Genomic DNA, 24314 nt, shown 5'->3' on the forward strand with positions numbered 1-24314 from the left:
GAAGAAACAATATGATATCAGTGTAAAGAATTTATGTTCATTTTTTTAATGTTTAGAATTGGGAGGTTTACCTTTAAGAGTTTCTTTTTAATAAAGTCATTGCTGATTAGCACTGAGGAGTGTGTGTCACTGGGTCTCTATGAAGATCTTATTGATGTGTATCATTTTGGAATTTTTCATTTTGAAGCAAGTTCATGTAATTTTCACTCTTTGTTTTGGTTGTAATTGGTACTGTATATTGATAATAATCAAACTTCTTAACTGTAACAAGTTTCCATCAGGATTATAGTACAATATAGCCATCTATTTTATGTTTTTTTTTTCCTATAACCATTTTTCCTTTGTGATACTGTGAAATCAGGAACTGTCAGATGAAATTGAAGATTATACTCACCGCTTTAATACTGAAGATCAAGTGGAATGGAACCTGGTACTTCAAGAAGTAGCAGCTTTCATTGAGGTCAGTTCTTGACAAGAAAGGTTGTCATAATTATATAAGTAAATGCATATGTGGTGTACATACTTACTATGTATAAATGTAAAAAAGAAGGAATAATTTCTTACATTGATGTTTTGTCTTGGCTATAAACACTTACAGTATTGCTTGTTCTCCAGGCGGACCCTGTAATGGTATTAAATGATGATAATACCATTGTTATCACATCTAATCGCCTTGCTGAAACGGGAGCCCCATTGCTGGAACAAGGCATGATTGTGGGACAGTTGTCTCTGGCTGATGCACTCATTATTGGTAATTGTAATAACCAGGTAAAGAATTGTGAAGGAATTACGCTTAAAATTCACCTTAAAAAATAACGCTTTTGATTGTTACAGAATTATGTTTTCCTTGTAAATATCCTAACATCCATTCAATCCCTCGTTGGAGATCTTAATCCCAGAAGCCCGCCCAAACCCCCCCAAATTAAAACCTTGCCTACAGAAAGTGCTATAGAAGCACTATTTAACATGAAAAAGGATACAATTTTTTTGTTTATTTTTGTTTTTTTGCCATGCCATGTGGCTTGTGAGAATCTTAGTTCTCCAACTAGTGATTGAGATCAGGGCCTCAGCTATGAGAGTGCTGAGTCCTAAACACTGGACTACCAGGGGATTCCCAGGATACAGACTTAAACATTATGTAGTGCCAAAATGTAATAAAGTGATTTTAAAATGGGCCATGGTCATACTTCAGCCTTGCTGTTTTGCCAACAGCCAGCATGTTTTATGGGATATAATATAGGTCTCTGTGTTTACATGACTGCTTTTTAAAAGGAAAAAAAAAAAACCTGCCTGTGGAGGGACTTCCCTGGTGGTCCCAGTGGTTTAAGATCTGCACTTCCACTTCAACACCTGGTTGGGAAAGATCCCTCATGCAGCGTGGTGTGCCAAAAAAAAAACAAAACTGGAAATTGATGGATTAATAGATGGGGCAAGATGTTACAAAGCAAATATAAAGAAATGTTAACGTTATAGAATCTGGCTATTCAGCATATGGGTGTCACTGTATAATTTTTTTCAATTTTCTATCTTTTAAATTTTTTCATAATAAAATGCTGGAGAATAAAATATCCAGTGTCATCAGGTACATATAAAAAGTCAAAAGTAACAATGTGATTAAACACTTCAAGGTCTGTGTACTATATTAACGGTCAGACTTGTTTTCCTTGCAGGTTAAGTTCAGTGAACTAACTGTTGACATGTTCCGGATGTTACAAGCCCTGGAAAGGGAGCCAATGAATTTAGCTTCCCAGATGAATAAACCAGGAATGCAGGTGATTTTTCTCCCTACATTTGCAGTTTGCTGCTTCTGCTCCTCATGGAATGCTATTATTCAGCAAATACCACAAGTGTGAATAAAGAACTCTGATGAGACACACGAGAAAAAGATAAGCATAATGACAGTTTAAGAAAAAGACATTTGATAAAGACGATGGTAAAAATAGACTGATAATCCATGCGTCAAGTGCATTTTGTATAGTCATTCCTCTGTATCCACGAGGCATTGGTTCTAGTAACCCTCTGGATACCAAAACCTTCAGATACTCAAGTCCCTCATATAAAGTTTTTGCATAATGTTTACATATAACCTTTACACATCCTCCCACGTACATTGAATCATCTCTAGATTACTTATAACATCTAACAGAATGTAAATTTTATGTAAATAGCTGTAAATACAATGTAAATGTTATGTATATAGTTGCTGGTACACAGCAAATTCAAGTTTTGATTTTTGGAACTTCCTGGAAAATTTTTTTCAAATATTTTTGATCTGTGGTGGGGTGAATCCATGGATGCGGAACCTATGGATGCAGAGGACCAACTGTGTTTGCATTGTTTTCTGTGTGTAAATATAGGAATCAGCTGACAAGCCTACCAGGCGAGAAAACCCCCACAAGTATCTGCTCTACAAACCAACCTTCAGCCAACTATACACTTTCTTAGCAGCATCTTTTAAGGTATATATCATCCAGTACTTCTTACTATGTAAGGGAAAAATATGGCTTAAATGGAATCTGAGAGTCACTCTTCTCTTGAATATTTGAGTCAAGAATTTAGGAAAAATATGAAAATTAAAACTGCCTTTAGAATATCCTAATTGTAGCTATTTTTGGAGTAGAAATTGCATATGACATTAGGAATGATCCCTACCATTAATTAATGAGAATGTTGATTAATTATCATTCTACTTCATCTGGATTTTTCTTACTCAGCTGCTTTAGGCCTAACAGTCAATGCAGAACTGAGAAGCAGGAGCAGACTGTATAGGTGTGTTCCAAATTCAGGCTACTCTGGGAAACATTTTGGTCATCTGAAAGAACCACAGAGGAAGGGATTCCGCTCAGTTTGTATAGAGAAATGCACAGACAGAAGCTTGTCTTTTAGACCTGTAATCAGGATCTTTATGTCTCTGTTGTAAGTTTTTCAGAGAACACTCTTTAAATGATGAGGTTTTTGAAGCAGAGAATATCTTCAAAACTTTGGGCCATAGTTATAGATTAATAATGAATCTCTGCTGTGTAGACAGTTGCAAGTTGGAAGTAACAAGAATGATTTTTCTCTTGAAGAAGACCATAATATGTTAAATTAGGTCCTCGTTTTCCCCACAACTTGATCATGTATTTATTTTTGGCTGTGCTGTGTCTTTGTTGTTGCGCAGACTTTTCTCTACTTGCAGTGAGCAGGGGCTGCTGTCTAGTTGTGGTGCTTGGGCTTCTCATTGCGGTGACCTTTCTTCTTGCGGAGCACAGGCTCTAGAGGGCACGGGCCCAGTAGTTGTGGTTAGAGGGGCAAGTGGCGTTCAGCCACCCGAGATTGAGCAATAACAGGTCTGTGATGCCCTTAGATGTCCGGGGCTGCCCGCGCGCTGCACTGACTGGCTCAGCGTGTGCCTTCCCTACGCCGGCAGGTGCGGGTAACCCGCTGAACCCCATTTGTGATGGGGATCGGGGATTGCAGTTATTCCCCATGAACGAGGAATTCCCAGTAAGGGCGGGTCATAAGCTTCCCTCGATTAAGTCCCTGCCCTTTGTACATACCGCCCTTTGTACATACCGCCCATCGCTACTAGCGATTGGATGGTTTAGTAAGCCCCCGGGCTTAGTTGCACGTGGAATCTTCCCAAACCAGGGATCGAACCCGTGTCTCTTGCATTCACAGGTGGATTCTTTACCTGTGAGCCACCAGGGAGGCCCTCCTTACAACTTTAAAATGTCACAAACTTTCAATGAAACTTGTTTTCTGTTTGTCGTTTTGTATGTGTGATTTTCTTTCATTTCAGGAGCTGCCTGCCAATAGCGTGCTTCTGATTTACCTGTCAGCCACTGGCGTTTTCCCCACAGGTCGTTCTGATAGTGAAGGTACAATAAAGGAATGCTCCCTATTATGAGCAGGGCTTGAATTCTCTTTATTTTCTACAAGGCAATGGCCCACAGCCCACGAACCGTCTCACACTTTCTAGAGAGGCTCCTAAATTTGAAACTTGGTCTATTTGCTGAATTGGCAGTCTTGTAGATACCTATTTTATTTGCTGAAGTCTTATACAGTGAAGTTAAAATTATCAGTAAATTCACATACTGCATACATGTGTTGCTAACAAATTTGCTAAAAGCAAACATATATATATATTTTACAGGGACTAACCAATTACTGCTTCACATCACTAAATTTTTCTGAGCCTTTTGTGCATTAGAGAATCTGGTTAGCGGCTTCACTGTGGCTGAAAGTCTTGTAGAAATCAGTGCACTTTTGTAACTGTGAAAGTTCAAGTCCTTGACATGATTTTGTTTTGTGTCCTTTCTTTGGTCTTACCAATTCAATCTGTAGAATATTGGGATGCTATTTCAGAATAAAACCGTGAAATGGTCCAGAACATATGAGTTTAGAATATATGAAATTGGTCGAAATTGATGAGTAACTTGGAAGTAAACAAGGCAGTTAAATCTTAATCTGGACAGAAATTTTTTTCTTAACATCCTTAGCATTTTCCTCCTCATTTGTTTGTTGAAATTTGCATTCCTTTATACAATGCATGTCCCTGCCATCTTCCTTGCATGACCTACAGATCCTCTTAAAGTGTTAAAATGAAAACAAAACAAAATAAATCTGTCGTTTCACTGCAGTAGTTTTTTAAGGGATAAAGCATAACATTAATATTAAAAGTGTTGCAAAATCATGAACTTATTTTTTGGTAATAAAGTTAGTAATTTCATTTGTAAATAATTATTTCCATGTCTTATAACATGCTATTAAATCAAATATTCTGCACCCCCACCTAACATGTTGATATCTCTTGTTTTACTTTTTTCAAAGTACAGTAGGTACTAACTGAATGGGCCTTTGAGAGAAATTATTTCTCACATCTCATAGTTGCTGTTCCATTTACACAAGAGTTTAACTAACTGATAGCACCAGTGGGAAAAGGTTAATTCCTGAACTGGAATTACAGTGGTTGATAAAATAATAATGATAATGGATTTTTCCCCTACACTGATATTTGGCAGTTCTTTTCTTACATGAAGTTTTTGTCAATGAGAATTTTCAAGTCCTATTCAAAGATTCCCCTATATTTTACAATTAGTGACTCACTTAAAATTAAATTTAAGAAATCATTGAACCTGAGTCTCCCACATTGCAGGCAGTCTTTACTATCTGAGCCACCAGGGAAGCCCTAAAATTATATTTTAAAAAATCATTAGGACTTCATTCTGCAACTCTTTTATCTAAGTAATTTTATTTGTTGAACTTGAGATTTTAATTTTGCTTGAAATGAAAAGATCATTTTGAACATCCCAGATCTCCATCCCCTTTTCTTTTTTTAACCCAGAATAATGGGATACAGTAGATTTTTGTTTTGTTTCTCATTATAATCTGAAGAACTAATGAAAATGCTCTTTTAAAATGCTGAAATAGGCAACATGCTGAAATATTTAAATTCTGTGTTAAACTGAAGTGTTAAATTTTAAATTAATAAAAATGTTTTTTTAATTATCTTCCACTTGTATCAGTGAGAGATTCACCTGGTACCTTTGTATTTGAACATCATATTAGTGTTACTCTCCAACTGAAGTCTAGGATTCTTCCCTTCTGTTTTTATAGGTCCTTATGATTTTGGAGGGGTACTTACTAATAGTAACCGAGATATTATAAATGGAGATGCCATCCACAAACGAAATCAGTCCCACAAGGAAATGCATTGGTATGTATTCTGCTGTCTTTCCCTATTAGAAAAATTAAAGTTATATCTTATAATATGTTAAATGAAGTGGGGACTGTTTTCCAGTACTAGAAATGTCCCCTCAGACAACTGTTCATAACACTTATCTAGATTCTAGCAATATTTCAGGTTCTGACTATCTTAGGCATTTAGAATTGTTGGCTTATATTTAAAAAATTTTTATTGAGTATCTGTTATATGTCAGGCACCATTAAGTCACGGGAGATCTGTTCATTCAAGTTGGAGGAGGCAATAAATATGTACATAAATAATAACTCAGGATATGATGCATGTTAATATCAACATAAACATTTTAATATAAGGTTCTGTTGGTATAATACAGCAAAACTGAAGTTAGCTGTATGATTTCAGGTAAATTTCATCCATGAAAGTTTGCTCAACACATTCACTGCTTGGGCTTATTGGCTCTAGGATTTCTGTAGCTGAGAGATAGGAATTTTATTATAGAGGAAACTGGACTTGCTTGAAACTGCGTTTCTAATAGCACTTTACATAAAAACATAGCTCTTCAAATTAAAGAGTGGCGAAGGAAGGGCAGAGAGGGAAATGTTTCAATTATTATATGTGTAATAATGAATGGTTCCCCAAGCCATGTGTTAGTGCTATAGTTGACCTTACTTGTAAGTGATTTATATTAGAAAAACCTGTATTTGAAATATATTGGGGTTTGATGATACTGCTCATTGGCACATCATTTTGTATATTTACATTTACATTAATACTTATACACATACATGCATTGTCCACTAACCCTGGGAAAGAGCATGCATGCCAGTATTGTGATCTTAAGAAGTGACCCTCAAATGCATGTTACTGGACTTTGGGTCCAGTAGTTCTTCCATGGACCAGTGAGTCTGTATCTATAATAAGCACCCCAGCTGATTCCGATGCAAATGTCCAGAGGAAATGTAGGCAATAATAAGAGGGGAGCCCTTGCGTATCATCTGCAAAATTGAGATATAGCTCAAAATAGCAGTCCCCAACCTTTTCGGCACTAGGGACCAGTTTTGTGGAAGACAGTTTTTCCATGGTGCGTGGTGGAGGGGATGGTTTTTGGATGATTCAAGTGTATTACATGCATTGTGCACTTATTTCTATTATTATTATATCAGCTCCAACTCAGATCATTAGGCATTAAATCCCAAAGGTTGGGGACCTGTGGCTTAAAACATGAAAAATATTTAAGTTGGATATGGATTTTGAAAGACTCATTGAAATAGAAATCTGATTGTGTTATTGCATTTTCTCTTCTGTACATGTTCTTAGGAGGAACTTTTTAAAATAATAGATAAGTCCGTAAAGGCTGGCTTCTGAGATTTTCATGTGCGTTTAATCCATCTTTAAATATATAGATTTCTCTTTAGCTTGAATATTCTCTTTTAACAATATTTATTTATTATTCGTTTGGCTGTGTCAGGTCTTTGTTGTGACATGCAGAGCTTTCATTGTGAGACGTAGGCGTCTCTGGTTATGGCCCGTGGGCTCTAGTGGGCAGGCTCAGTAGTTGTAGCACAAGGGCTTAGTTGACCTGTGGCATGTGGGATCTCAGTTCGCTGACCAGGGGTCAAAACCACGTCTTCTGCATTGGAAGGCGGATTCTTAACCACTGGACCATCAGGGAAGTCCCTAACTTGAATATTCTTGAATAATAATTATGTCTTGGGTTTTCTTTTTTTTCCCCAAATAAAACTGCTCACTTGTCTACCCCAACAAATACAGACTTTTTTGGTCTTCTGCTTAATTAACCTTTGTTTTTCTCTCAGTGCTGTGATGAAAAAGAGACGTGAGTAGACTAAACTGAAGAATAAGATTTCTGAGGCCCGGCTGGTAGAGTTACACAGTCACTCACTGTTACCGTCGTTGTTGTTTTCCCAGCCTCCATCCTGGAGATCTCTACCCCTTCACAAGGAAGCCGCTGTTCATCATTGTGGATTCATCCAACAGTGTGGCTTACAAGGTAAGTTCCGCGCGCTCCATCTCACATTAGATGCTACAGCACCACCCCGAGGTAACCAAACTGAACGTGTGCCTTTTTATTTTGCTTTATTTTATTTAATTTTACACAATTTGTATTTAGTCTTTCTTTTCTTTTGAGGTTGTGCATGCTAGTCAGGATCTGGTGCTATGACTAGAAACAAGAAGAAAACGCATGAATGGACACTCAGTGGAAAATAATAAATCCTCCTGCAGGAAAAAAATATTCAAGATTTCCAAGATCTCTGGTGGGAGGTTTATTTTTGTTATATAACCCAGAATAATTTTCTTTTATAGAGGTGGAAGTATATGGGCAAATTTTATTTTCCAGTTTTCATACTTTTCCCCCTCTACACACTGAACTACTATAGCTTAAGTGAAATTTCTGTCCCATGTTATGTAGTTATAGTCATTGAATATCTACACAAATTGTTTTAGATGCACTTAATTGGCAGTAAGTGAAAAATGATGATCCTGGATGCTGAAATAAGTAGCAGGGACTGAATGTGAAAATTCCTTGATTTGTATTTTGCTATCAAAACAGGTTTTCAATGGTTGTATAAAGAATGGCAGCAGTAAGACCCTTTAAAGTTGGATGTTATAATTCAAACTATAGTAATTTACAGGAAAATGAAAACAAGAGTGTTTGGAGTCCTTTGTATGTAGTTGGACTATTTCATTAGTGGTCAGTATGCTCAGAAATATGCTAGAAACACTGATCTGCCAATTAAAGTTATTGTGGATGTTCATATAAATAAATGGAGAAGCAAACATTAATAGGTTTATATCAGAAGAGCAATAAAAGTAGCTGCTGGCCGAGAAAGCTGACCCCATGCATATGTTTTCCATCTAATTTTCATGCTTAGTTTCATTTTTTAAAGTCTGAGTTCCAGGAGCATCCAATCCACCCTTGTTCAGCGTTGTTCAGCATGTTTCCTGCTACCCATTTTGTCCAGTTTAACATTATAGCTTTTGATTTCTAGGAAAATTAGCCATGTACTTTCTTAAATCGTGTGTGTGCTGTTGTCATTTTTTTATCTTTTTGAGAGAGTGGTAAGCTGATGAAGGAAAAGGTTTATTGGCTACCCCAATTAAACATATAAGCCAGATGAGTCCAGGCATTTTGTGTCTTCACAGTGTTCAAAAAAGTGTTCTGTGTCTTTGTCAATGAAAAGGAGTCATTTGCTTCAGTTTAATGATGTAACAGAGTATGTTGATGCACCAGATTAAGTGAATTGCTTACTATGATCTAGTGTGCATTTAAAGTATTTTAGCAGTCTGTTAATTTATACTTAACTTAATTGGACATTATTTGATACCATCTTTTATAATCTCAAGAATATCATTCATGTTATGTACCTGTTCTTTCCAGTATCGTTTGGATGTAGAATGAGTATTGGATGTTGATTGTTAAAAAAACACCACTGTGCATAATTGGAATTATATATCATGATTTAATTCTAGATTTCTATATTCTGAGCCCCAGGATAACAGTGGAATAATGGATTTTTGTGTTTGTTTGGTGTTGATGGCACATGCACTATTACTCCTCTAAAAAATTAAATTATCAAGAACAAACTGATCATTAGAAATGAAATGGGGAGCCCATATGCAGTGGGCATATCAGAGTCTTAACCAATGGACTGCCAGGAAAGTCCTGTACAATGGTTTTAACAGCTAAGCCACACAGTAAAGTTTTTCTTTCCTGTGCAACTTTCTACTTTGCCTGGAGCAAATAATATTATCTTTGCTCCTTGGTTTTTTTCCCCCTGAATTTATCACAAATTCAACCCCAAGCTCTTCACCAGTTGTCTAATCTTTTCGGTTGTTGAGATGCATCATTTTATCTCTGGGACAAATTATCTCCCAGAGCCTCTTGGACCAGTGCCCTCTACACATACTACACAGCTCTCATCCCAGAATCTCTTTTTATTATTATTCTGGGAATTCTTTATCTCTCTTTTATATTGGATCCCCTGTTTCCTGAATCCCCTATCTTCCTCTTGGACACTCTTATTACTCTCTCATTTGGTTTATTCTTTCATTGTGGTGTAGCATCTCTAGCAAAATCGAGCCTTCTGGGAAAGGATGAATATGAGATAAAATAATCAAAGTCTCACACTTCTGCAAATGTCTTTGATTTACCCTCACACCTGAATGATGGTTTTGGTGTCAGTTAGAAGTTATTTACCTTCAGAAATTGGGAAACATTGTTGCATTGCTTTCTAGCTTCAATATTTCTAGTATTTCTTAAGAAGTACAAAGCATTCTAATTCTGGATCTTTCATCTGACCTTTGTTCAGTCCCTAGAACAAAGTCCCTGTAGGCTCTTCTCTTTGTCTCTAGTGTTTTCAACTTCTTAACAGAGTGCCCTGGTCTGGCTTCACTTTTAACCATGGTACTTGGCATGTACTTGGTGAGTCCTTTCAGTCTGGAAATTCCACCTGTTTTCTTGAGCTTTTTCAGTGATTTCCTCCCCTGTTTTCTTCTTTCTTTTGAGAACTGTTGTCATTCAAGTATTGGACCTTCTAGTCTAGTCCTCAGATTTTTTTGCCTTTTATTTTCCATCTTCCAGTCTTTTGCTCTTTAGGAAATTCCTTCGCCTTTATCTTCTAAACCTTTTATTGAGTTTTTCATTTGTTTTCTGGCTGTCTCTTTCATAAAGACATGGACAGGTGTGTGTAAAACATATATACGTGCACATATATAGTTGGTTTTTATCCTGGTTGAAATATGCTGTCTTCCTTTTGAGAATATCAAGGATCATTTTAAAAATTCTCTCTGCATGGTATCTCTCTCCTGCATTATGATTTGCTTCTGGTGCTTTTCCTGCATATTTCATTTTAGAGACTCATAATTTTTGCTTTTCTGATCAAATATAAGAATGGAAGCTAGCAAAATGGTGGGAATCTCTGAGGTTGTAGCCAGGGTTGTCACAGTGAGCTGCTCAGTGTGACAATCTAGCTCAGGAGCCATGGACCAGTACCTCCTATCAGATCAGCAGCAGCATTAAAATTAGAAATAAAGTTCACAATAAATGTAATGCACTTGAATTATCCTGAAACCATCCCTGCACCCCGGTCTTCCATGAAATCAGTCCCTGCTGCCAAAAAGGTTGGGGACCGCTGATCTAGCTGGGCCTTTTCGTTGAGTCATTTCGGGTGTCAGTATCTTTAGGTCTTTCTTCATGGTCTGGTCATACTCACTGGAGCAGACTCAACTGTTCTGCCCAGAATGTAAAGATCTATTAGCATTATGCACTGTTCTCCTTGAAGTCTGTGTGAGTTTCTGTTAATATTTGCTTGTACATGTATCTTTATATACCCAGTGCCTCATACTTAAAAAATTCTTAATAAATGTATGTTGAATGATTATATGAAGATAGGCACCATTGTCCTTATTTTATAGTTGAGGAAACTGCCTGTGGAGCTTAAATATCTCGCCTGATTGATTCCAGCAGTCTTTCTCGTTTCAGTGCTCAAGCTGTTTCTGCATTTAGCAAGAGAGGTGCTTTTTATGCTAGTCTGAGCCTTGTTTCAGAGGAGACGGATTGAAACACCAAGATCTCTTAACAGAACAAGTATATCCCACACGTTGGCTCTCAAGTTTCCGTCAGGGACTATGCCTCATCTGTAGTGATGTAGTACTAGTGGGGTTAAAAAAAACAACAACTATCATTTTGGCCAACACTTCTTTCAGTTCTGCTTTTTTTTTCCCCCTTTGGAAGAAGAAAATCCTTTGAGTATTTAATTGTTTATGACAGAGCTGGATGCCTGCCAGTGACCATGACTTATACATTTGTCAAAACAGTCATATTTATCTCAGCAGTTTTTGTCCTAAATAAAGTGTTTGGCTGATGGCTGTCCATCTCTGTGGTCTATGAAGGCAAGCACACAAGAGTACCTAAGAGTTCTTCTGACGGTCAGCCTCACTCACTCCATTTCCTCCTTGCCACTTTGAAAGACCATCTCTTCATTTGTGTTGTTGTGTGGTTTTGTTTCTTTTATATTTAACCTATTTGGCGTTGCTGGACTTCTTGAATTTGTAGGTTAGAGTTTTTCATTACTGCTGGAAAATTCTTAGCCGTTATTTCTTCAGACCTTGGCCATGCTCCGGCTCCTCATCTCTTTCTGGACCTCTGATTTTACATACATCATTCTCACTGTATCATCCACGTCTCTTGACCTCTCTTCTATATTTTCCATCTTTTCATTTCCCTGGCTGAAACTTGGATGATTTCTTTCAATTTAGCTTTCAGTTCACAAATTCCTTTTTTTTCAGCTGTGACTAACTTGGATATTAAACTCATTTATTGAGTTTTATATTAGTTGTGGTATTTTTCATTTCAGAAAGTTTTATTTGGTTCTTTTTTCAAGTGATTCATTGCCCTTTTTATAGTTCCCTATTTTCTGTTTTCAAGTTTCTTCTTTATTTCTTTAAACTTAATAGGCCTACTTATCATATTATTTTATTATCCATCTGGCAATTCTTACACCTGAAATCTGTTTTTGCTGCCCAAAGACACCCATTGCTGTTTCTGTATCCCGGTATGCTTGATTATCTTTGATTCAATTATTCTTGTATCCTTAAAATTCTCTGTGATAAATTCACTGAACCCTAGAATGATGATATTTTCATCCAGGGAGGATCTGCATGTGCTTCTGCTACAGAGGCTCAGCTTGGGGACTGTGTGTTTGGAATTACCTAGGTGGTATGAATTTGGGCTGCAAACATGCAGGAGGGCTAGCTTATAGTTAAAACCGTTAGGGCTGTTTGGTTCCTTTGCTTGCTCTTTCTCTATTCTGCTCAGCACCAGGAAAATTTTCCTTGTGATCTGTTGAGGCATGGTCATGGTGGGTAGGAAAAGTGTGAAATTTGGTTTTTGTTCACCCTAACAGTGAATTCCGTGGGCTATATAGTCCATGGGGTCGAAAAGAGTCGGACACGACTGAGTGGCTTTCACATACATATATACAGTAAGAGTATAGCCCTTTGGGATTCCAGTTTAGCAGGGCTGGTTTGTATTAGACTCTTATTTTAGACAGACCCTGAGCTCTGACTTCTGTCCCCTTCTCTGTGTAAGGCCTTTAAAACCTAAGTTCAGGTGGCCCAGTTGCCGCAGGGCAGAGGAGGCCTTGGTGTTCTTCAGTTGCTAAGTTGTGTCCGACTCTCTGCGACCCTAGGGACTGCAGCGCCCCAGGCCTCCCTGTTGTTCACCATCTCCTGGAATTTGCTCAAACTCATGTCCATTGAGTCAGTGATGTTATCTAACCGTTTCATCCTCTGCCGCCCCCATCTCCTCTTGCCTTCAATCTTTCCCAGTGTCAGGAAGTTTCCCAAAGAGTTGGCTCTTCGCATCAGGTGGCCCAAGCATTGGAGCTTCAGCTTCAGCATCAATCCTGAAGGCCTGGTGTCAGCTTATTTTCTTAGTCTCCTCTACTGGTTTTTCCTCATCTCTGTGAACTATCACTGGAGTACCCCTGGGCTTCATCTTTGTTCCTCTTCTTTTCTAGCTACAGCTGACTCCCTAGATGCCCTTAATAGTTTCATGACTTGGATTATTATCTCTGTGCCGACAGTTTCCACATTTATATCACCAGTCCAAATCTTTCTCAGTTAACCCCAGACTCAAATATAATCTATCTACTCCACATCTCTCATTGGTGACTCTAATAGAGATTGCAAAGCTAACATGCCCAGGACAGTTTCTAGACCTCTTCTGCGTCCAGCTTCCCCATGTCAGTTAATGACTATTGTCCTTTTATAGTTGCCCTAGCCAAAATCCTTAGTTTCATTCTGGACTCTTCCTTCCCTCACACTCACATCTATTTCAGAATATTTTCTTGGTTGTAACCAGTATGCCCAGAATCTTACCATCTTCACTTCCACCATCGTCTCTCCCCTGAATTATTACAGTAGCCTCACAACTGGGCTTCCTCCTCCTGCCCTTGCTCCCCTACAGGGTGTGCCTGTAAATCAGATTATGTCGCTTATCTGCTCTAAAGGCTCCTCATCTCACTAAGGGTAAAGGCTTCACGCTTTCTGCTCTCACGCTCCTCCCCCACCCCCCAAATGCATCTCTGATCTTCTCTTGTGGTCTCCTTATCACAGTTCTCTTCAGCCACACAGACCTTGCTCTTCCTCAGCCATACCTGGCAGTCTTCTGCTTAGGATCTTTGTGTTCTGTTTCTTCAACCGTGAATCCTCTTCCAAAGAACACGTGTTGTTTTCCAGGTGTTTAATCAACTGAAGCCTCTTAATAGAGCTTTCCCTAATTTTGTTGTTGTTCAGTTGCTCAGTCGTGTACAACTCTTTGTGACCCCATAAACTACAGCACACCAGGCTTCCCTGGCCTTCACCATCTTCTGGAGTTGCTCAAACTGATGTCCATTGAGTCAATGATGCCATCCAACCATCTCATCCTTTCTTGTCCCCTTCTCCTCCTGCCTTCAATTTTTCCCAGCATCAGGGTCTTTTCCAGTGAGTCAGTTCTTTGCATCAGGCGGCCAAAGTATTGGAGCTTCAGCATCAGTCCTTCCAGTGACTATTCAGGGTTGATTTCCTTTAGGATTGACTGATTTGATCTCCTTGCAGTCCAAGGGACTCTCAAGAGTCTTCTCCAACACCATAGTTCGAAAGCATTAATTCTTTGGTGCCCATCCTTCTATATGGTCCAACTCTCACATCTGTACATGACTGCTGGAAAAACCATAGCTTTGACTGTATAGGCCTTTGTCAGCAAAGTGATGTCTCTGCTTTTTAATACATTGTCTAGTTTGCATAGCTTTTCTTCCAAGGAGCAAGGGTCTTTTTTAATTTCATGGCTGCAGTCGCCGTCTGCAGTGAATTTGGAGCCCAAGAAAATAAAGTCTGCCACTGTTTCCCCATCTATTTGCCATGAAGTGATAGGACCGGATGCCATGATCTTCGTTTTTTGAAGGTTGAGTTTTAAACCAGCTTTTTCACTCTCCTCTTTCACCTTCATCAAGAGACTCTTTAGTTCCTCTTTGCTTTCTGCCATTATGGTGGTGCACATCTGCACCACCTGAGGTTATTGATATTTCTCCCAGCAATCTTGATTCCAGCTTGAGCTTCACCCAGCCTGGCATTTTGCATGATGTACTCTGCATATAAGTTAAATAAGCAGGATAACAATATACAGCCTTGACGTACTCCTTTCCCAATTTTGAACGAGTCAGTTGTTCCATGTCCAGTTCTAACTTTTGCTTCTCAGGAGGTAAATAAGGTGATCTGGTATTCCTATCTCTTTAGAATTTTCAACAATTTGTCAACACAGTCAAAGGTTTCAGCGTAGTCAGTGAAGCGGAAGTATATGTTTTTCTGGAATTCCCTTGCTTTTTCTGTGATCCAGTGGATGCTGGCAATTTGATTTCTAGTTCCTATGCCTATGCCTTTTCTAAATCTGGAAGTTCTTGGTTCACGTACTGTTGAAGTCTCACTTGGAGGAATTTGAGCATGACCTTGCTAGCCTGTGAAATGAGTTCTATTGTGCAGTAGTGTGAACATTCTTTGGCATTGCCCTTCTTTGGGATTGGAATGAAAGCTGACCTTTTTCAGTCTTGTGGCCACTACTAAGTTTTCCATACTTGCTGGCATATTGAGTGCAACACTTTAACAACATCATCTTTTAGTATTTGAAATAGTTCAGCTGGAATTCTGTCATCTCCACTAGCTTTGTTCAGAGTGATGCTTCCTAAGTCCCACTTGACTTCACAGTAAGTCCTTCAGAATAAGGACTGAGCTACAGTCAGCTCCCAGTCTTGTTTTTGCTGACTGTATAGAGCTTATCGATCTTTGGCTGCAAAGAATAAAATCAATCTGACTTCAGTGTTGACTGTCTGGTGATATCCATGTGTAGAGTCGTCTCTTGTGTTGTTGGAAGACGGTGTTTGTTATGACCAGTGCGTTCTCTTGGCAAAACGATTAGCCTTTGCCTTGCTTCATTTTGTACTCCAAGGCCAAACTTGCCTGTTACTTCAGGTATCTCTTGACTTCCTACTTTTTTGCATTCCAGTCCCCTGTGATGAAAAGGACATCTATTTTGGGTGTTAGTTCTTGGAGATCTTATAGGTCTTCGTAGAACCGTTCAACTTCAGCTTTTTTGGCATTTGTGGTTGGGAAATAGACTTGGATTACTGTAATATTGAATGGGTTGCCTTGGAAATGAACCAAGATCATTCTGTCGTTTTTGAGATTGCACCCAAGTACTGCATTTCAGACTCTGTTAACTATTAGGGCTACTCCATTTCTTCTAAGAGATTCTTGCCTACAGTAGTAGATGTAATGGTCATCTGAATTAAATTCGCCTATTCCTATTCATTTTAGTTCACTTTTTTGTAATTGCCCTATTTAAAATTATATGCCTCCCCAGCACTCTATTCACCTTTATTTTTCTCATAATCATAACAGTTAGCTTCTGTTACCATGTGCTATTTTAAGCACTTTACAAATACTAACACATTTAATCCTTGCAACCCAATGTGTTACTTCTGTTAACCCCATTTTACTGATAAAACCAGGGTACAAGATGGCTGATTTGGAATTTAAATACAGTCTGATTGTGAATCTTTGCTCTACTGCTAGCTGTACTCTGCTGTCTTTGCATGTGTAGCACTTGTCAACCTCTGTAATATTACATAACTTCTTTATTTTGTTTACTGCAGGTCGCTACCTGCCACCTCCACCCCCATCTAAATGTAAGCTCCAGAAAGACAGGATTTTTTTTTAATCTGTTTTTTTGTTTGTTTTGTTTTGATTTTTTTTACTGCCGTACCCCTAGCACCTACGACAGTATCTAGTTTGTAGGTTCAATGAGTATCTGTTGAAGAAAAGAGATCTTTGAAAAGCTACTATGTACTATTTTAAAGCTGTAAAGTTGAGTTCACCAATAATCTCTTTTAACCTTTTAAAATATGTACAATTCTAGAGCAGTGTAAAATGTCAGAAATACCCAATTCATTCTATAACAGGCCACAAGACATTTATATGACCTTGAGCAACTGAACAGCAGCAAATACACCTACTAATAGAATAATCTGCAAAAGAGCTTATATGAAAAATGCAAGGAGATTACATATATGAAAGCCAGTCAACACTGTATGCCCTGTTACCTTTTACCCATTTTTCTATTGAAACAGTGGTCTTTTTCTTATGGATTTGGAAAAACTCTTTTTATATTAAGGAGATTAATCCTTTGTAAAGTGAGTTGCAGATGTTTTCCCCAGTTTCGCTTTAGTTTATGCTGTATTTTACAATTGACAAGCCTTTGGTTTTTGTAATGGGTTTGTTAATCGTAATTACAATCGTTAGGAAGATCTTCTAGATTAGAGAAGTTACCCTTATTTTCTTATATTTTCTTTCAGCACTGTTGCTGTTTAATTTTTTACATTTAAATTGATTATATTAGAAATTCATCCTAGATTTTGGTATGAAGTATGGAGCCAGTTTTCTAGATAGATGTCAGTTTTTCCTGCCAATCCCAACCAATATCTTTATCATATATCCTTAAGCCTCATCTATTTCGGGGTCTAATTCTGAACTCGTCAGTTTCTTCCATTGGTTTTTCTGCCTCCTTTTATGCCAAGGCACATATTGTTAATTACTGAAGCTTGAAAGTATGTTTAATATCTGATAAGTCTAGTTTCCCCTCTTTACTCTTTTTAAAAAACTTTTAGCTTTATTTTTATTTATTTTTTTACCGCATCGCATTGCATGTGGAATCTTAGTTCCTCAGCCAGGGATTGATGTTGTGTCCCCAGCAATGGAAGCGCATTATTCAGGAATTCTTAACCACTGGACTGCCAAGCAAGTCTCCCTGCTCTTCTTTTTCAGAATTTTCCTGGCTAATGTGTCTTATCCAAATGCACTTTATAATTTCTTTGAATTTCAAGGGGAAAAAAAATCTGTGACCATTTTTGTTAAGGTTGATTTAAATTTTAATAAATTAGTATAATGGCATCTTTAGAATGGGTTTCCCTCTAAGAACATAGTATGTCTTTCCGTTTGTTCAAGTCTTCATGTTTATCATTCAAAAGTGTTTTTTTAGTTGTTTTGGTGTTTTTTCACTTCTTATTAAGTTTACTGCTAGGAGTTTTATCTCTCTTGTTGTTTTACCGCACAGTTTATGATTTTACTTCTCATGAAGCTCTGCCTTTAGGGAAAGGACAGTATTAATCATGCAGGAGTAGTGAGTGTCAGTTTAATTCTCACCGTAAATTAACACATTGACCTTCTGGTTTTATGCATCATTCTATACGATCTATTAACGTGATTCACAGCGAGAGATGAATCCGGCCTTCAGATACCTGTGAGTCAGGTTTTATAGCCTGTGAGGCTGAGAGCCAGATCCTAGATCTTGGCAAATCTACCCTTGTAAATCCTAGGTGTGCTGCTCAGCGGAGTGGCCTCTTAAACGGCCAGGTGACCTCTGCCTGTAACACTGCAACCGTGTGTGTGCCTTTACTTTAAAAATCAATAGTTCACTTAATAAATGTCACCATTTTAAGAAAGCCTATTATGCAGGTTAGTTATACTTGAATGACAGCCTCTTCAGCCTTTATTGATGTTTCTGCATCTACTTATGAGTAAAAGATCTATACACTAGTGATATGCTTTGGAAAATTACTGAGTAACTGTCATTGGTCAAATCTTTAATGAGTTTTAAATTCTTGTATATTACAGAATTTCACAAACTTATTTGGACAGCCACTAGTCTGCTTGCTTTCTCCTACAGCCTATCCAAAAGCTTTACAAGGTATGTTCTTTCATTCCCGGTTATATCCATAGGTCGCAAATCAACTTATGTCTTCATTTTGAATAATACTGATCTGATCTTTGTCTCCCCCATCTGTTGTGGTCAGTTGTAGGTTTATAGTGTTTAATGTGGCAAGTATCAGCCTGAAATAAACCCAAAAGTCTTGCCAACAATCAGACTTCCTTAATGGGCTACAGTTAGGCCTTGAGATAGGTCTAAAAGAAACGATAAAACGTCCTTGAGAAGAGAGTGGTTTTGGTTCCCTTGCTGTTGGGGAACTTAAGATTTATGAATATTAAAATTTGTAGGTGTGCTTGTCTTCATCCACATAGTACGACTTCTTCTATGTCTGGCTATATATTTTAAGTATCTTTTAAGACCGTGAGAAATCTGGTCTAGGACACTTCTTAATCCATGCCCAAGGATTAGGATAACCTAGCTGGCACAACTTAAAGGGTTTCTTTTATTCACATTTTTACATCACTGTATTTTTAACATAAAAAAAAAACGTCTTCTCAATGTGCCAGAGAGACAGGTCAGTGTTTTGCCGTTTCTCAAGTGGCTGAGAAATGAAAATTTTTTTGTCTTGAATAATTTGTCCTCAGTAAGCAACACATAAAATCTAATTCTAACGCCTAGTCATTAAGCTAGGTAAAATACTAAACAAACCTTACTCCTGTTTTAGCAGTACTTGTCACTGTTTCACTATCTTCCTAACTGTGAACAGTGCTGGTGTCTCTCTGTGGGGGATGGCATTTTACTGCTACTTCCCAGCCAGAAGTCCTGTCTGCTGATATAGTTTGACACAGGAGGTGATGGTCAGCATTTGAATGCCCGAGAGAAGCTGGAGACTTTTCACCGTTGTTTTAAGGTAAGTTCTGCTATTTAACAGGGAAAAATATGTCGAAATACTAAGTTCATGTATCTAGAAGACAAATCACTAAGGGATAGAACTTACCTTCAAACAACGGTAAAACTCTTCCGCTTTGAGGACTTGGTTAACCTGTTTCTTACCATTTCTGAAGAAATGTAACCCCTTCCAATGGCGAGTACTTTTTGCTGTCAGTTTTTTCCTATCACAAAACAGCTTTATTTTAAATTGCATGAACAAATGGGTTAATACCATAATTATTTAATCAGAAAGGTTTTATTGTGAAGAGGGTAAAAACACAGACTCTAGAGGCAAATTGATGGTATTTGAATCCCAACTCTGCCCCCTACGAGCTGTGTGACCTTGGGAAGTTACTCAGCCATTCTGTGCCTCAGTTTCTTTCCTAATAAATGGAGATAATAATAGTACCTACCTCCTTAAAGAATTCTGAGTACACAGTAAGTATTCAATATGTGTTAACTATCGTCATTATTATAATGTGCTTAATTGAAATATATGTCCTTAACATCTTAGTCCAGAATCCTATCTTTTGTTTTGTAAAACTTAGATCTCTAGTCCCTAAAATGTGTCCCACCTGGACACAAAGCTGGCCAGTACCGAAGTGTTTGGAATGTCAAATTAGATTCCTGCACCTCTGTTATATGAAGTCTACAGTTCTCTCTTTAACCAAGAGTTACTCCATTCATTCAACAAGCATTTGTTTAACATTTTATCAGGTACTGTGCTAGGTAGAAGATACAGATAACCTAACAGGCAGTTGCTGTGGGTGCTCTTAGTGTTTGATTGGATGAAGCACATGTACAGTAAGATGAACTCCTAACCAGCCCTTGAGTGTTAAGAAAGTAGATGAAATGATGTCTCAAATGGAGTTGAAGGATGGATAAAATTAGACAGATAGATAGAAGTGAAATATGGTTGAATAAGAGTGTTCTAGCAAAGAAATAGCATGTGAGCATGTGAAGAATGAATTGGAGATTTGATGAAAATGGGGAGATGATGGTGGCCAGAGTAAAGACAATGGCTTGTTAGCTGGCTCCAGAAAAGAATTGTTCCAGAGAACCAAGAGGACTTGGTGATGGACAGGATGAGGGAGTCAAGGAGAAGAGGGATGCATGGACTTCCAGGTTTCTGGCTTAAGTGCTGGTAGAAATGATGATCCTGGATAAGATTTGTAAGAGAACAAATAGGGAGACTTAAGACTGCTTCCAAGTCTTAAGTTTAACGTGCAGAGTTTGAGGTTACCTTTGAGAGTTAGGTTAAATGTCATAGTCGGGAGCTACTGTGTCCAGTAGAAATATAATAGGAATCACACGGTAGTTTTCTAGTAGCTACTAGAAGCTACTTTTAAAGTCATTAGAGACAAACAGGTGAAATTAAGGTTAGCGATACATCTTTTTGTACTGAGGCTTTGAAATCCCATCCATATATCTTTTACACTTCACAGTGTGTCTCAGTTTGGACACTGTTTTGAAGTGCCTGGTGGCTGCTGTAGAACAGTGCCATTCTGGACCTAAGGAGCTCAGTTAGGCTGCAGCTAGAGAACTCTGAATTAGTAGGCACATAAATGATAACCAAAATTATGTGCATAGGGGACATCAACAATGTGTAGAGAGAAAATACTGATGTTTATGGGCTAGGTAAAGAAAGAGCAGCTAACGAAGGAGAATGAAGGTGACTGGCAGCTCTGGTGCTCCTCAGAAGGTTCCATCAGGAACTGCCCATGATCCAGCACTTGCCATATTTGCATGGAAGTTGTTAGCTGGAAGGGAAAAAGCAAAAGAATATGTTCGATTTCCATTTCTCTTAAGTTGACGAGGCTCTATCTTAAGTTTGTTCAGCAGAAAGCAACATACCTTGGCTATGCTTTTGTAGTTCTAAGCCAAATCTACTTGGCTGAATTATAATTTCATGATATACATATATATTATGAATGTTACATATAACATTATTAATGTTAACATTATTATAATTAACATTAATTTTATACATATATAGTAAAATGTTCCTCAATGCCTCTCTTTTGTGAAACGGTTTTCTATATATTTAACATGTTTGTTATTACAGATCAATCTCAACGAGGTAGCCTGTTCACTCTCTTTTTGAACAATCCTCTAATGGCCTTCCTATTTGTCTCTGGACTGTCAAGCATGCGTAGAGGCCTATGGGAAAAGTGTCAAGAATATCTTCGAAAAATCAACCGCGACATTGCCCAGCTACTGACCCATTCACGTTCAATAGGTACCCTACTACTCTAACTGCAAACTTAACAAAATGTACTGTCCTGGTTTAAAATTGTTTAAATTGTTTGATGTAATGGTATTTGTTGAAGGTAGGAACGTTGAGAAGGTTTTCCTAAACATTTCTTCCCTTTTGAAATGTATTTTCCACTTAAGTATCCTTTTACTGTCACTTTTCTCCTCTTTGCAGATCAGGCGTTTCTCCAGTTTTTTGGAGATGAATTTCTTCGCTTGCTTCTCACAAGATTTATCTTTTGTTCAGCCACCATGAGGATGCACAAGATTTTTCGGGTAGGCAAACAATATCATTAAAGATCAATCTTGACATTTTAGGTATTTAAGAATCATCTTTTACCTGTATTAAGTAAACTTTGAATAGATCCAAAATAATATTCATACGTTAATATGTAAGGTATGAAGATGAACAATATCAGGCACATCTGAGTATCTACCACTCAGTTTAAGAAGCAGAGTTTTCATTACCTTTGAGGCCCCTCAAGGGACCTTCCTGATCTTATCTCCCTCTCAAATGAAACTAAAACCCTGAATTTTGTAACTGTCATTATAGTTTTGTTACATGTCACTCATTATCTTTTGGTAATGGCCCTTTGGGTTGTGTCTGGTTTGTTACTGTTAAAAATGACACCACTGTGAAATCTTCCATCAGTTACCTGGCACACACACAGATTTTCTCTGGGAAACGTACCTAGTAGTGGATTACAGGGTCAGACAGTACCGATGTATTCAGCCTCACTAGTTAAAGGCCTGGCTGTACCAGTCTACCCTTGCACTAACCACGTGTAAGAGTTGCTATTTCCAGTATTCATGTATGGATGTGAGAGTTGGGCCATACAGAAGGCTGAGCGCTGAAGAATTGCTGCTTTTGAACTGTGCTGCTGGAGAAGACTATGAGAGTCCTTGGAACTGCAGGGAGATCCTACCAGTCAATCCTAAAGGAAATCAACCCTGACTGTTCATTCAAAGGACTAATGCTGAAGCTTAAGCTCCAAAACTGGCCACCTGATACCAAGAGCCAACTCACTGGAAGAGACCCTGATGCTGGGAAAGACTGAAGGCAGAAGGAGAAGGGGACGACAGAGGAAGAGATGGTTGAATGGCATCACCAACTCAGTGGACATGAGTTTGAGCAAGCTCCAGGAGATGGTGAAGGACAGGGAAGCCTGGTGTTCTGCAGTCCGTGGGGTTGCAAAGAGTCAGACACGACTGAGCTACTAAACAACAGCAATCCTTGCTAACACCTGTTGCTGTTATTCCTTATGTTTCATGTGAATATGGTGGGTGTTAAGTAGTAGGTCCTTGTGGTTCCAGGTGTCATTTCTGGGATGACTGTTAAGGTCGAACAACTTTTCATATGTGTTCTTTATGAAGAGTGTGTTCAAGACTGTGGTCTGTTTTGCTCTAAGCAGTTTGGTTTCTGTGTGGTCATGTAACTATTAACGTGTAACATTTGTCAATCTCTTTTTTCATTCATCAGTACATCTCAGTTTTTGATGCATTTTGAAGTAAACTGTGGACTTTACTCCTCAACTCTTCATCATGAAAATAAATAACTGGATTTTATAGTTATGTATTTATTTTTTTACTTCTTTTTTTAATGTAAAGTTTACATATAATGAAATACACAGAACTAAAGTGTACCATTAGGTGAGTTTTAACAAATACATATATCTTGGGACTGCAGTAAAAATAAATAAATTTTTTAAAATACATACACCTTTGTAATTCAAACCTCAGTCAAGTTTTACAGCATAGCATCATTCCAGAAAACTTTCTCCGTATCCCTTTCTAGTTAGCCTGCTACCCGTTATTCCAGAGGCAATGCTGTTTTTATTATTTTCATTTCAGATTAGTGTCAGCTATTTACACAGTGTACCTGAATTACACTATATAAACCTTCTTTGATCAAGTGTATTCTTAAGATTCATCTGTGTTGTTTCATGCAGAAGTAACTCATTCTTTTGAGTAGTTCCACGTTCTGAATATGTCACAGTTTATTTAAGCCTTCTCTTTTAGATGAATACTTGGGCGGATTTAAACTTTTGACTTTTATAGATAAAGTGGCCATGAACATTCCCATACAGATCTTTTTTCCAAAGACTTCTGTTTTGAATTTTCTTGGTCATAGGATATGTATGTCTTTAGTTTTATAAGAAACTGCCAGACCTTTTCCTCAAACTAGCTGTATCATTTTCTTTTCCCAGCAACTGCATATGAAAGTTGCTCTGCACCCTTGCCAACACATGATGTTGTCAGTCTTAAATTTTTTTTTTTAGTCTTAAATTTTTTTTAAATTTATTTATTGTTAATTGAAGGATGATTGCTTTACAGTATTGTGTTGGTTTCTGCCAAACATCAACATGAATCAGCAATAGGTTTTCTCATGTCCCCTTCCACTTGAACATCCCTCCCAATCCCACTCCTCTAGGTTGTTACCCAGCCAGGTTTGAAAACCCTGAGTCAAAGAGCAAATTCCCATTGGCTGTCTGTTTTACATATGGTAATGGATGTTTCCATGTTACTCTCTCCATACATCCCCTCCCTCTCCTTCCTTCCCCACCCAGAATTGACCATAAGTCTGTTCTCGATGTCTGTGTCTCCTTTGCTGCTCTGCAGATAGATTCATCAGTACCATCTTTCTAGATTCCATGTATATGCATTAGTATATGATACTTGTTTTTC

General features: G+C 37.9%; 1 protein-coding gene across 14 annotated transcripts in view; it reads left to right on the top strand.

Moving 5' to 3' along the window:
- Window positions 1-24314, top strand: part of SCAI (suppressor of cancer cell invasion) — a 110316-nt gene that overhangs the window by 80427 nt on the left and 5575 nt on the right. For 6 of the 14 annotated variants that reach the window (XM_081588625.1, XM_081588624.1, XM_081588622.1 and 3 more), the window contains 10 exons: window positions 362-460; window positions 616-768; window positions 1671-1772; window positions 2358-2459; window positions 3782-3860; window positions 5599-5698; window positions 7613-7694; window positions 18413-18485; window positions 21442-21615; window positions 21805-21905. In XM_081588625.1, coding sequence (XP_081444751.1) covers window positions 362-460; window positions 616-768; window positions 1671-1772; window positions 2358-2459; window positions 3782-3860; window positions 5599-5698; window positions 7613-7694; window positions 18413-18485; window positions 21442-21615; window positions 21805-21905 — 1065 coding nt within the window. Of the gene's footprint in view, window positions 1-361; window positions 461-615; window positions 769-1670; window positions 1773-2357; window positions 2460-3781; window positions 3861-5598; window positions 5699-7612; window positions 7695-18412; window positions 18486-19212; window positions 19357-21441; window positions 21616-21804; window positions 21906-23109; window positions 23280-24314 lie in introns of all 14 variants that reach the window. The other 8 variants (XR_014081823.1, XR_014081821.1, XR_014081820.1 and 5 more) reach the window with 5 other exon arrangements.

This window comes from Giraffa tippelskirchi, chromosome 4 (genome assembly GCF_054371585.1).
Source record: "Giraffa tippelskirchi isolate mGirTip1 chromosome 4, T2T-mGirTip1v1.2.pri, whole genome shotgun sequence".
Classification (NCBI taxonomy): Eukaryota; Metazoa; Chordata; class Mammalia; order Artiodactyla; family Giraffidae; genus Giraffa; species Giraffa tippelskirchi.